Consider the following 14,619-nt stretch of genomic DNA (forward strand, 5'->3'; position numbering starts at 1 on the left):
GGGCCGTCCTCCCGCGCTGCCGCGAGCCCTGTGTCTGGCCGCCGGCCCCAGGCCCTTTCCCAAGCCCCGGGTTGGGGTGCGCGGAGCTCGTCGGTGTCACGGCGGCTCGGGGGGCGGGACCTCCTGTGCCCCTCAGCGGAACGCCGGTGGGGGTGGAGTAGCCAGGGGGCCTGTCCGCGCGCCTGCCGCCGCGGCCGTTGGAACGCACGGAGCTGTAGGGACTGAGGAGTGAGCTGGCGCGGCCTGACTTGGCTGGGCGGCAGAAGCCCAGGTGGGATTCACTCGGCACGGGGCTCGTTAAGGAAAAGCACCTGGAAGGCGTTTCCTAGCCGCTGCCTGCCTCATGCTTGGGTGGGTACTGAGTCTCCTGAGTCCTTGCTTTACTAACCAGCCTCCTTGGTGCCTGCAGAAGATGAAAAATGTATCTACGACGATATTTGCATGAAAAAGCTGCTACAAGATATGTTATATATTTTTTCTGATGCTTTTATTGATGTTAATTTTTTTCGTTTATACATCCACTGAAAAGTCCAGATACAGTGCACTGTTAGTTAAAAACATATCACCAGAAGTTAAAAAGATTATAAGACTACAATAAAGAATACAAAAATAAACTGTTACTTTCTGGTGTTAGAAAATGGACAGATTATCAGGACAAGCCAAGAAATAGACTCCAAATAGACTTCATTTTTTAAAAAGCATTCAATATATATGGGAGAAGATAGATTACTGAAAAATGAGTAATGCTAGGAGAATTAACCATTTATGGAAAAATATATTTAAGATCCTTACTTGACACCATACCCTTCCAGGTTAATTAAAAGTTAATTTTTTTCAAGTAGATAAAAAAATAAGTAGTGTTCTGGGACGTATATACCTCTTGACACAAATGCATATATACACTGCACACCAGTTCACAATATACATTCTATCCAAACACATAACACATAAATTTTATACTGAAACAAAACAAGTTTCAATGAATTTCAAAGGACAAATAATATAGGTTATGTCCTTTAATCAGGATAGAATTATGTTAGAAGTCAACAAAATGATAAATAGAAAATATGCATTTGTTTGGGAATTAAACTCCTAAATAATCCACTAGCTGAGGAAATCAAAATAGAAACTAGAAACTATTTTGAACTAAACAATAATGAAAATATATCAAAACTTGTGGGATGTAGCTCAAGCATCCTTAGTTACTCAATGTATAACTTTAAAAAAATATATTAGAAAATAAGAATGGCTATAAATTTACTTAGCTAAGTATATCTCTCAAAAGTTGCTCGAAAGGAACAAGTAGGAGAAAGTAGAGGGAAAAACAAAGGTAAAAGAAATAAATGAATCAAATTAGAGAATCAACAAAAAGTATAACTGACATATCTGGAGTACCTGATCAAGGAAAAAGACAATATATAACAGGAAAGAAAGAAGGAAATGTAACTACAGATACTGCAGACACAAAATAACAAGGGGATATTACGAACAACTTTATGCCAAAATATTTGATAATTTAGACACAGACAAGTTCCTAAACTTAGTAAAATTTATTCAAGAAGAAATAGAATATGCAAATACTGCTAATCTTCCCATAAAGTTCTAGAGCTCTTATTTTTGCTTAGGACTGTTGAAAAAAGCATGAGAACATCAAGAAAGTAACAATAAAAGTTGAGTAACCTACAAAATTAAAACTTCTTGAACCCATCAGAGCTGAGTTCACAAGGCAACCACCTGAACTGAATTCTAAAGGTTGAGGAACCCCTCTAAGAGATGGGACACATGAATTGTTTCACCTTTGGCAGATTTGGAGGTAGGTTTGGTCACTATAAAACCAGGTAAGAAAAAAAAAAGGGTGGTGCGACGGTGGCTCAGTGACAGAATCCTCGCCTGCCATGCCGGAGACCCCGGTGTGATTCCCGGTGCCTGCCCATGTGAAAAAAACAGGTAAGAAAACTAAAATTTTAATGACATCTTAAAGGTTGAGTGTGGCCTAGGGTGAGAGTAGACTAACTGGGAGCCCCAGACTGAACGGGCATCTGTGTTTACGGGATTCTGCCAGGTGCTCCGGAGAAAGGTTAGGTGTCCAGCTGGAGACTGCGGGGAACTGCTCCTAGAGGTGCACACACACAAAACTCTGCTCACGTCCTTGCAGCCTTCTCTCATATGGAAGTGCCTCACACTGCTGGGGGAAGAGGTAAGAAAGTCCTGCTGCCAGGGTATAGGCAGAAAGACCCACTGCTTTTGGGGAGGGGTAGAAGCAATACCTTCCGCCTCTGCGGTGGGAGTTATGAAACCGTTCTGCACCAGGCCCAGGCAAAGGTTCACTGCTTCTGGGAGGAGAGGTTAAAAAAACAATCTGTCTGCCCTTGGGAGAGGGTCAGGAAACGCAGGCAGTATCTTGCCCTGACAGAAAGCAGAGGTCGGCTACCACTGGAGGAATTTCTCCCACACGTCCACAGTGGGAATGGCAGTAGTGCTGAAAAGGCTGCACGCCCAAGGCTTAGGCACACAGACAGGCTGCTCCAGAAGACTCCCTCACCTTGCCACGAGCCAAGCGCGGGATAAAAGCAGCAGTAATCTACCACTAGGAGAGGAGGTAAAGGCAGGGAGACTCCCCTCTGTGGTACAGTGTAAAGGAGCTGCTAAAAGCCAATGGGATATTCCTGCCTTTAAATACAACCAAATACTCCGGATATTACATAAATATAAAAAAGAAGATGACTCTGAAGGGTAGAAGACAGGCCTCTTAAGGACCTCAGAATCCAAGAAATGAGATGATGGTGAGTTCCTTGAGTTTTCTTTTTGCTTCATTTATCCCAGATTGAAGTGAAAGAAGCTGGAAACCTAAAATGCCAATGGGTGCAGATAGAAGAAGCCCCAACAAAATCTTGCTTTTTTTAGGCAAAAAATGAGGAAAGGGACAGCCTAGCAAAACATAATACTTGTAGATTATAACCATTGTTCTCCAGTTGAACATCACAGAAAAACCTCTGGCCCCAAACTCACCCAGGTCAGCAAAGGCCAAGTGGAGAGTCCAGACTTCCACCCTTGCTAGGCTGTAATGAGGTAACCTAACCATCCTGGAGTGGTATCAGAGTATGATGGGTAGGGATCTTTCATTCTCACTGGATGGTAATGAGACCACTATCCCTGGGTGTCAATAAAGAGCACAGGGGAAGCCTAGAGACCCACCTGCACTAGTAACAAGGTGCCTCACCATCTCCCCGTTGGAGTGTGTCAGAAGAGGTCTAGTGGAGAGTCAGGACTTGACCACTTCGCAGTAGTAACTAGACCACCCCGTTCATGGTGTCAGTGGAGGTCATGTGAGGAGCAATAATGTAGTCACCCCTCTCAGCAAGGGAGTTACTGGTGGAGGTGACAACAGAGGCCAAGTGGAAAACTTGGACTTTTACCTCTACCTGGCAGTAATGGGTTGGCTTCCTTCACCAGAGCAATGCCATATTAAGTCAGCTAAAGCAGAAAGTTTAAATAAGATCCAGGGTCTCATAACGTGATACACCAAATGTCCAGGTTTCAGTCATTCATCATACTAAGAACCAGAAAGACCAAACACTGAGTATAACAGAAACAATTAATACATACCAACATGGAAATTACAGAGATGTTGGAATTAACCAACAAGAATTTTAAAGCAGCCATTATAAAAATGCTTCAACCAATTATTAATGTGCTTGAAACAAATGGAAAAAATCCATAAAATCTCATCAATATATACATATATATTTATAATACATATATAAGTACATGGAATCTTTTATATGTAATATAAAGAATGAGCAATCAAATTTTAGAACTAAAATATAACCAAAGGGAAAAGCAACCTCAATGAATGGGCCCAACCAAAGAATGGCAGGACAAAGAAAATAAGTGAACTGAAACACAGAACACTAGAATTACCCAATCTGAACAACAGAGAGAAAACAGACTGCAAAAATTGAGCAGAACTTTAGGGGGCCTGTAGGACTATCACATGCCACTAGAGTGGAAAAAGAGGGTGAAGTTGAAAAGTACTTGAAGAATACCCATAATAGAATCTTGGAACATCAGGAAGGAAAAAAAACAATTAGAAAAAATACAAGTAAAAGTAATAGGTTTTACTTCTCCTCTTGAGTTTTCTAAATTATGCTTGGCAAATAAAGCAAAAATTATGACAATGTTTGATATGGTTCTAAATAGATGGAGAGGATATATTTAAGACAGTTATAAATGGGGTAGGGTAAAGGGACATAAAGGGAAGTAAGGTGTCCATACTTCACTCAGACTGGTAAAATGATGACAAAGCAGACTGATAAAATATGTGTATATAATGTGAACTTTATATCAATGTTAAATTTGTGATCTTGATAACTGTACTTAAGGCAATTACATAAGAGAATATCCTTGTTCATAGGGAACGTACATGAAAGTATTGTTTGACGATTATGACGTGTACAATCTACTTTCAAATGTTCAGAAAATAGATGGATGATACATGATAACTGTTAGATGGACAGGCAGATATATAGATAGAATGATTTGGCAAACTGGAAAAATATTAAAATTGGTGGATCTTGAGATACTGAATGAAAAAAAAAAGCCAGCGGGAGAGGCATGAACAATGAGAAAAATCCTCTAACACCCACGTGAGATACAAAACAGCAACAGTCCATCACTGCAGCACTCTGCAGATAGGGAGGCCCTGAAGGTGAGTATACCCACAGCAAAACCCCAGACCAGATCGATGACTGATTACACTGATTCAACCTCCTAACACTAATGGCCTGACAGAAGAGGAGTGCTTACTTTCTGGCATAAATGCTATTTATAACAGTCTCTGCTGATCTCCCACACAGGTGCCCAGCATTTAATAAAAAATTATGGAACAAACAAAAACAGCAAGAAAAATAACAACTCATTATAAAGAAATAAAGCACTCCGCAGAACCAAATCCCAAAATGACCCAGATGCAGGAACTCTCAGACAGGGTCTTTAAAATAACTTCAAATATGTTAAAGGAGCTAATGGAAGTATTAATACATATGAACATATGCAAAATTTTAACAGAAACTATTAAAAAGCAAATGAAAATGCTAGAAATAAAAAATTTTGAAAAGACAATTTATCAGAACATTAAAAGATACGTAGTACCTAGAAGTAAGTCTAACAAACTATGGTATAAGACCCCTCCAGAGAAAAGTATAAAATTTTCAAAGTCCTTAAAGATCTAAGTAAATAGATCTTTATTATCTTTTCATATATCATGAAAGATATATGATGTTCCTGGCTCAGATGACTGAATATGGTTAAAATGGGGTTGATTCTCCAAAATTGATTTATAGGTCATTATAATCCAAATCCAAATCTCAAAGTTTTTTTTGAAACTTTACAGGCTGATTTCAAAGGACCAATGTAATACAAGCCGTTTTTGAATAAGAAATACAAAATAGAAGGGCTTGTCCCACCAGTTAAGACATATTATAAAATTATATTAACTGAGAGATACTGTTGGCACTGGGAAAGGCAAACAGATCAATGAAACAAGAGGCCAGGAATTCATATCTATACATATTCACATACATGTAGACTTGATTTTTATATAAATATAATCCCAGGTCAATGTGAAAATGATGTATTCGATTAGATATTCAAATGGAAAAAAAATTAGTTCCTTACACAACTCACAAAAAATCAACTCCAAGTGAATTAGAAATTTAAATGTGAAAAGCAAACAAAGCTTTTAGGAGACAATATAATATGTAGAAGATTATATAATAAAGAAAAAATTCATAGCAACCAATCTTCTATTAATCCTTACTGTCCACTTTTTTTTTTTTGTCCACTTGAATTACAGGGAGAAAAAATATGCAAATCTCCAACTATGGTTGATGTGGATTTGTCCATTTCTACCCTTGAGTTCCATGAATTTTTGCTTCATGTGTTTTTTTCCACATATTTTTATTATTGGGTTTATTCACATTTAGAATATCTTCCTATTGAATATATATTTTTTAGCATTATGAAATATTTCTCTATTTCAAATAATACTCATTATCTTGAAGTCTACGTTGGTTTTAATAAAGACACTCAAGCTTTCTTGCCCTCACTATTTGCTTGATGCAACTTTTCTCATCCTTTTACTTTCAACTTAAATCTGTTTTTAAAGAGCATCTCTTATAAACAGGGTCTTAATTTTTTATCCAGTCTGACAATCTCTGACTTTTAATTGGGACTGCTTAATCCATTTACATTTAACTTACTGATATGACTGAGTTGGTCTGCCATCTTGCTATTTGTTTTTTGTTTGTCTCATCATCCTTTTATGTTTTGTTCCTGTTTTCCTTTTCCTGTCTTCCTTTTAAGTTAACCAAATGGTGATTCTTCCGTTTTTTCTCTATTTGGTATATTTATTTTTGTTTCATTTCTTTAATCAACTTTATTGAGGTATATATATTTGATATCAATATTTCACTTTTTTAACTTTAGATAAAACTCAGAAACTAGTATCTCATTATAAAGATTTATAATACAGCAATTTCTTCAGCTTCACCTCACGTTTATGTTCTTCTGTTAAATTCAACTAAAACAGAAATTAATGCCTTATTTAAAAAAATTAAATTCACTGATTTTAAGTATATAACTCAATGAGTTTTGGCCAGTGTAGAGACAACACTCCTACCACACCAAAAATTCCTTTATACGTAGTCTTTGAAGTCACTCCCCTGCTCTTCTCCCTGACCTCACATGATCGCTGGTCTACTTTCTATTACTATAATTTTGCCTTTTTAAGAATTTAGTATAAAAAAACTATTGGAGATTGAATCATATCCCCTACAAAAGAAATGTTCAGCTCAATCTGAATTCCTAGAGGTGTGAACGCATTTGTAAACAGGGCCTTTTGAAGATGTTATGATTAGTTACAGTGTCGCCAGACTGAATCAGGCCTAGGTCTTAGTCCACATGACAAGAGGCGTTGTAGAAAGAGGGAACTTGGAGGCAGTCAATCCAGAGAAGCCAGAAGTTAGAAGAAGCTCTGAGGAGAGAGGGCTGTGACATGGGGGACGCCATCACCTGAACACTACTAACACCCAGGGAAAGCATGGCAAAAAGCAAACTTCAAATTTTCTACTATGAGCACATGTTACTTTTATGCTCAGAAAACAATAAATGTTAATTTCTTAAAAAAAAATTAATTGAAAAGATATCCAAAGAAATGGACAGCAGAGGCAATGCAATATTGCTATTTTCATTTTAGAGACTCAGTGGCAGTGTCTTTTGGGCTACAACACCATCAAATCAGTACTCTTTGATTTTCTCTTATAAGTTTGTTTACATAATTTTACCCTCTTTTCTAAGTGAATACCCTGTGTGACTGCTAAGGAGTAACTGACTGCAACCACTAGTCATATGACATTTGCCTAGCACCTCTATAACTCTTTTCTGTTTAGTAGCAAAAGTGGACATGTCTATTGTACATTCTGCCACCTTCTCCGGAGAGCCCAACACCCTCCCATCCATCCCCCAGCAAAATATTTAAATCAAGACAAAACAAATACCATGTTATCCATAAATTACAAACTAAGGAAATTTGGGATAAATACAAGTTTTTTACTTCAATATGTATTATTTTCATTTCTTTTAACTTAATGCCGCATAAAATCTAGGATCTCAACTCTCAGAATACAGGAAAATAATGCCGAAGAGTATTTTACCAAAACAATTTATAATGTAATTGGCATCTGTGCTGGAATCCTACAGAAGAGGAAACATTTTGGAGAATGTGAGAGATTCTGAGAGAGCAGAATGACATAGCCACAAGAAGCAGAGAGCCCACCAGCTAGCGACCTTTGAAAATGAAGGAGGAAAACGCCTCCCGGGGAGCTTCATGAAAGGAAGCCAAGAGAGAAAGCTAGCAGATGACACCATGTTCACATGTCTTTCCAGATGAGAGAGAAACCCTGACTGTGTTTGCCATGTGCCTTCTCACTTGAGAGAGAAACCCTGAACTTCATCAGCCTTTTTGAACCAAGGTATCTTTCCATGGATGCCTTAGATTGAACATTTCTATACACTTGTTTTAATTGGGACATTTTCTCAACCTTAGAACTGGAAACTAGCAACTTATCAAATTCCCCTTGTTAAAAGCCATTCCGTTTTTGGTATATTGCATTCTAGCAGCTAGCAAACTAGGACAGCATCTATGAATGATAGCTGGGACAATGCCATATTGCTTGGAGCTTATTTGTATAGCTTAATCAGTGGGTTCCATTATTTCCATACTTTGACTCACTACATTTCTTTGAAACATCGGATAATTCAAGGCAAGTTTTATGGTAAAGAACAACTCAGAGTTACCCAAAGGAGTCAGTTAACGTTAATGCAAGAAGAGAACATTGTAACTGTTGCATTATACTGTTTTCAATATCCTGTCTAATTCTATCTATCCAACTTCTCTCCAAGTATCTGTTTTATCTAGACAATTTTGCTACTGTTTGCCCAGTTTATCAGAAGAGTTTGTTGGCATTATCCTGAAATTTCCTTCAGGTCAAATAAAATACTTCGGGTCAAGTCATACTGTGTATGGGCTCTCTATCTAATACCATTTTCAAGCAGGACAGAGTTTCCAAACCATTATGGTAGATCCCTAAAACTTTGATAAATTTATACCTAGACAGTATAAGCTTTTTCAAATCCCTGTCATTTTTAAGGATTTTGGCTTCTGGGTCAAAACTAAACAAGGAGTAGGAAAAGCAAATCAAAATCTACCTGAAATTATTAGTTGGGGGAAAAATTCTCAGGCTAAGGCAACATGGAATTAGTGGCAAATGAGAAGGTTCCCAGAAAAGAGTTTCCAAAAGATAAGTTGGGATGGATGTGAGGAGTCAACAGCTGATTTTGGAATTGAAGCAAATGGTAGTGTAAATAACAGGTCACATAGGAATGGCTAGAAGTACGAGGATCTATTTTTAGTTCTCAAGTGATTCCTGGGATAGCAAAGGGAAGGGGAAAAAAGAGCTAGTAGGGCACTCTGTCCGTGGACCAAAAATCACATCTCAGAACATGAAGTATTGCAGGAACCCTTCACACTGGTGAAGCTAATAACAAAGGGCTGTCCTTAGAACTCTGAAAGTTTTCTTTCATGGATGAAGCAGAGAAATAGTTTCATCCCTGAAAATAGAAAGTCATGTAGAGAGATATAATTTAAGTTCAACAGAAGATACACTCCCTTGGGTGGTCTCCTTTGTCAGGAAGCAATTCGCTAATTTGGGACAATAATCCATTCTAATATAGAAGAAAACAAATGAAATGGATAAAACTCATTGTATTAACAATAGATAAGTAAGTTAGTAACTTGTGAGACATGTTAGACAAAGTAAATAGAGCATTTATGTTTGACTATAAGTAGAATAGGATGGAAGAACCAAGAGTTACCTAATATGCACAAGGTGCTAAAAAATATAAAAGGCTCCAAAGGTACTAAATAGTCATGACACACTAAGAATGCGCAAGACATGAGGCCTTCACAATTTGAAAGGTCTTAATTCAGTTACCCATTGGTGACACTTATTCTGGCTTGTCCTCTAACCAAAAAATACAAATAAAATCCCTGGCTACTGAGCAGGATAACAGGCAAGTTACAGGTATGGCCAGGGGTGCTTGTTCCTGAGCCTCTTTGATGGAGTAAGTGTGCATCACTGGCTCTGGGCACATGCTGTCTGACTGGGTCCCATGACTCTAACTTCAACTCTGGTCCTCTTTATAACCACACTACCAAGAGGAGGCTGAGGAGGCAGAGTGAGAGTCAGGCATAAGAACATGATACCACCAGGATTCAGGGACTATGGTCTTTCCACCCCACTGGCACCCTCTTGTAATAGCAGTGCCCTATCCCATCACTTTCTCCTTGCTCCTCACTGTATGTTTTCAGTTGATTCAGTTACCCATGTGATGTGAGCATTCTGATTTGATCTGTGAGCCTTTCTGTTACACGGCCTCTGTATAGCTTGCTTGGTAGTGTATTGGAGGCTCCCATTATATCAAGGTAATTTCCCATAAAACACATGGGCACAGAGACTACTCAGACTTCTGGTGGCATTTTGTTTAAGCATATGAGCCCACTATTTATCCCAAGCTCATTGAGCCTTAAACCTCTTCTCATAGCTCATTATTCCAAATCTGCACCATGCTTTAATTCTAAAAGACCAAAAACAGGTCACATTCAGACAGTCAATTAACCCAAGTGTTGTACTACAGTGTTGTAGCTGCAATAACAGTGGCACATTTCTCTAAATCCATTGCTGCTACTAAATATCCGCCAAAGCTCAGCAGAGTCTTGAAGAATTCATGTTAAGATCTGGTCTTTAATTACAAAATGAAAGAACATAAATTCATGAAAATTAAATAGAGAACAATATTAGCAAATGAAAACAGGTAAGAAATTATCCTCTGATGATCACAACAATTTTTCTCTTTTAAATTAATGAGTTAAAACAGACACATGCCAAGACAGAATCACTCCCCACAGCATAAGAGTCTATTAAAAGAAGGGTCTAGCTTGGTGGCAATGTTTCAACTGAAGCTATAACTAGAAAATTAATATTTTTGTATAAATATGTATCATTATAAATAGAGTTGAGTTTTCTGCACAATAATATAAAGAACAAATGCCATGTCTTGGAAGAAAGTATAAGGATAGATTAAAAAAGGACAAAGAATAAGGTTGTTTGAAACTATTCAAATTGCCTTATCATGCTTTTTCCTCACTTCTTAAAAATATATATAGACAACAGAGGAGTGAATAAAGAAAATGTAGGTACATATATATACGATGGAGTATTATGCAGCAGTTTAAGACAAAATGTCCTGAAGCATATGACAACATGGACGAACCTTGAGGACATAATGCTGAGTAAAATAAGCCAGACACAAAAGGATAGATACTATATGATTTTACTTTTATGACCTTGGTAAAGGTAAACTCAGAGAGTTACAATACAGAATATAGGGGACCTAGAGACTCACAGAAGTTAGAGATGGGTGAACAGTTAGCTAATGAAGTTGAACTTGAATGTAAGGGAATAGACAGAGGTGAAGGCAGTTCATTAGTGGGGTCTATAAGTAATATTGCCATGTTGAAGAAGAACATAATTGAATAATCCCACCAATTAACATTACAAATATAAATAAGTTCTTGCATGAACTACTTCAAAGGTATGAATCTTGTACAAAGAGTAAATAATATAGGGGCCTAGGGGGAAAACTACTACTGCATGCTATGGTCTGTATTCAACAGGAAGACATCAACAGTGCCACAGCAACACTAGGGGTAAATAATGGGCGTAGGGATGGGGACCAGAGCTAAGGGGAGGTTGGGATTTTCTTTTTAGTGAGGATGTGTTTATTGGTTTTTTTTCTCTTGGGAGCAATGAAAATTGTCTAAAATTGAGAGTATTGATGATTATACCACTAAATGAGGATAATATGAGACAAGGACTGTTGAAATTTGGACATTACACATGATGCCCAATGGATGGAGGTGGCTGAAGGATGCACTGACTGAGAAGTAGAGTGGCGAACTATGGTGTATACATACGATCGGATATTGTGCAGTTACTGAAAGGAACGAAGTGATGAGGCAGGCAACATCGGGAATGAACCAGTGGGACATTATATAATGCAAAATAAGCCAGAATCAAAAGAGCAAATATTGTATGGTTTCATTTAGAAAATATTTATAAGAAAACAGGGGCCTAGATTATAAGCTCTTACAGTAGTCACATTTAATTCAGAGCCGTGATTATTATTTCTAGATTCAGAGAGTGTGTGCTAAATATGCATAACCTTGTGTTTTCCTGGAACTTTGGGTACTTGAATGACACCTAAGATTCAGAGCAGGACTTCTGCAGTACTGAAGGTCAGCACTCCCACATTCAATAACTGTTAAACAAATTAGAGTTAAGAACAGAGCCAATCAGGTTAGGACTAAGGAAAATCAGAACACAGGGGTAAGGAAGACAGTGTCTATATTGGGGAACTTCTCCTACTCTATGAGACCAAAGGAAAAGAGGGTTATTTTGTCCAAAACTTAAATCTTCTACAGCACATAAATTAACTCAACGTGTCTGGACAGATCATTTAAACAACCCAAACAAGGGGAGCCCAGAATGGGAACGAGAGCTTGAAATTCCGTATAGCTTGATGTAATGCCCAGATATATCCCAAAGTACATTGGGCAGATATTTAAAAAACATTGGCAAAGTCCTGTAAGAGATGGGAGAAACAATATGGAACTATTAACCTTTACCACTGGGGAAACTCCTGATATTGTCTCAAACATTAGGGACTCCCAAGTCAACAGGCCAGGCCCTTGATCTTGAGGCTTGCTCTCATGAGGCTTATTTATGCAGCAGAGAAGCTTAACCTACCTATAGTTATGCCTAAGAGTCACCTCCAGAGGACCTTTTTTGTTGCTCAGATGTGGCCTCTCTCTCTCAAGTCTAACTCTACAAATGAAATCATTGCCCTCCCCCTTATGTAAGACATGACTTCCAGGGGTGAAATTCTCCCTGGCAGTGTGGGAGATGACTCCCAGGGATAAGCATGGTCCTGGCACTGTGGGATCAACAATGCCTTCCCAACCAAAAAGGGAAAAAGAATTGTAACAAATAAGGTATGAGTGGCTGAGAGAGTTCAAATCGAGTCAAGAGGCTACTCTGGAGGTTACTCTTACACAAGCTTCAGCTAGATATTGATATTTATCATGGTTTGCCAACCCTAAAGAATACCTAGGGCTTTATCGGAGATTCTACAAAGGTTTCATGCACTATGATTACTTTCCAAAGACCTACAACGTTTGAATGTGTTCCTAGGCCAGATAAATCCTGAAACCCAGAGAAGCCAGCCTCTCCAGAACATCAACTAGTTCTGTCCTCCTATCCCATATTATTCATAGCCCTTTCTAAGATGAAAAAGTTAGAAGGGGCATAGGCCAAATACCCTAAGGTTTGGGAGAAAGATCAAATGAGAAAGTGGAGTCATAACAGTGAAGATAGGATTTAACAAATGAGGATGACTGCTAAATTATTATATTGATATTTCTTTTAGTCTCTAGTGTCTTGGAGCAGCTAGAAGGAAAAACCTAAAATTGTGGAGCTGTAACCTATACCAAACTGAAATCTGTTCTATAACTAATCGTTGTAGTGTGGTTTGAAATAAGTTGCTTTTTTTGTATATATGTTATTTTTCACAATAAATAAAATACAGAAAACATTCAATACTCATTTAAGGAAAGTAAGTATAGGTAGAGATAGAGTTAATTTCCTTACTACAATTGTTCAACCTTCTAATACAGGTTACATCAATTCCCTAAATTCAATTTTGCCCCATTCCCATACATCCCTTATCCCCTCCCCCAAGTGTTTTTTATGAATTAGTAGCTCTGACACTGTGGAAAAAGCATTTTTTATTTGGTATATTTTCATGGAATCATGCAACCAAACACAAGATAAATAGACAGATATAAAATAAAGTTTGCTTCCATAAACTGCATATGAAAATCAACCTCATTATTTCATAGTCACATTTTTGTACAAAATTTATATATATGAATATATTAATATATATCATTTTTATATAAACACAATCAAGGAACAAGACTGCTTTTCATATAAAACTTATGGAAACCAAACTTATCAAATGCACAGTTAGAGCTGTGTCAACGTGCTACACATGTATTTTACAACCATGTGCAGTTTGGCATCTCTATCCCACTGGGCCGTGGCACAAGGGGCAGAAGTTGTAGTTACTGATCTCCTGAGTCAGCGCACAGTGCTTGCACACACCACACATCCAGAACTGATACTCAGTGATCGGGCTTCCTGTGGCAACACATGTTGGCAGCTTCCCCTCCCCACTGTAAAAATAAGAGGAAAAACAATGAATTATACTTTAAACTTCTAATTAGCATAATTTATTTTTTACACTTAAAAAACTGAAGAATGAAAAAATTTCAAGATAAACTTCAAATGAAAACTTTTCTTAAAATGAGAAAATAAAGCATTAGTGTACTTGTAAAACTAAATAAGATAGGGTATAACGTTAAGGTAAATAATTTCAAACTGTCTTGCTCTCCCGGTGCCTGCCCACGTAAAAAAAAAAAAAAGTCATGCTCTTATTTTTTCCCTTTCAGGGTTTCTTATATTTTTTATTTTTTTAAATTTGTTATTGTAAAAAATAACATATATACAAAAAAGCAATACATTTCAAAGCAAACTGCAACAATTAGTTATAGGACAGATTTCAGAGCTTGGTATGGGTTACAGTTCCACAATTTTAGGCTTTTCCTTCTAGCTGCTCCAAGACACTGGAGACTAAAAGAAATATCAATGTAATGATTTAGCAGTCATACTCATTTGCTAAATCCTATCTTCACTGTTATAACTCCACTTTCTCCTTTGATCTTTCTCCCAATCTTTTTCACATTGGAAAGGGCAATGGATAATGTGGGGTAGGAGGATGGACAGATGACGTTCTGGAGAGGCTGGCCCCTCTGGGTTTCTTTCACTTTAATTATTACATTACACTAGTATACATGTAGACAGCCAAGATTCTAATAAGGTA

The 14,619-nt window shown here is 37.6% G+C and overlaps 1 protein-coding gene and 1 long non-coding RNA gene across 4 annotated transcripts in view; one reads left to right on the plus strand and one right to left on the minus strand.

Moving 5' to 3' along the window:
• Positions 1–28: 28 nt before the first annotated feature.
• On the plus strand, positions 29–8,572 carry LOC143676899 (uncharacterized). The gene is made up of 4 exons (XR_013172286.1): positions 29–1,947; positions 2,063–2,197; positions 2,414–2,599; positions 7,665–8,572. It is a non-coding gene; the product is annotated as an uncharacterized LOC143676899 (long non-coding RNA).
• Positions 5,839–14,619, minus strand: part of WDR35 (WD repeat domain 35) — a 109,723-nt gene continuing 100,942 nt past the window's right edge. For all 3 annotated transcript variants that reach the window (XM_077152159.1, XM_077152158.1, XM_077152157.1), the window contains one exon: positions 5,839–13,912. In XM_077152159.1, coding sequence (XP_077008274.1) covers positions 13,762–13,912 — 151 coding nt within the window. In that variant the 3' untranslated portion in view covers positions 5,839–13,761. The remainder of the gene's footprint in view (positions 13,913–14,619) is intronic.

The sequence above is a fragment of the Tamandua tetradactyla genome, chromosome 3, assembly GCF_023851605.1.
Source record: "Tamandua tetradactyla isolate mTamTet1 chromosome 3, mTamTet1.pri, whole genome shotgun sequence".
In the NCBI taxonomy this organism is placed as follows: Eukaryota; Metazoa; Chordata; class Mammalia; order Pilosa; family Myrmecophagidae; genus Tamandua; species Tamandua tetradactyla.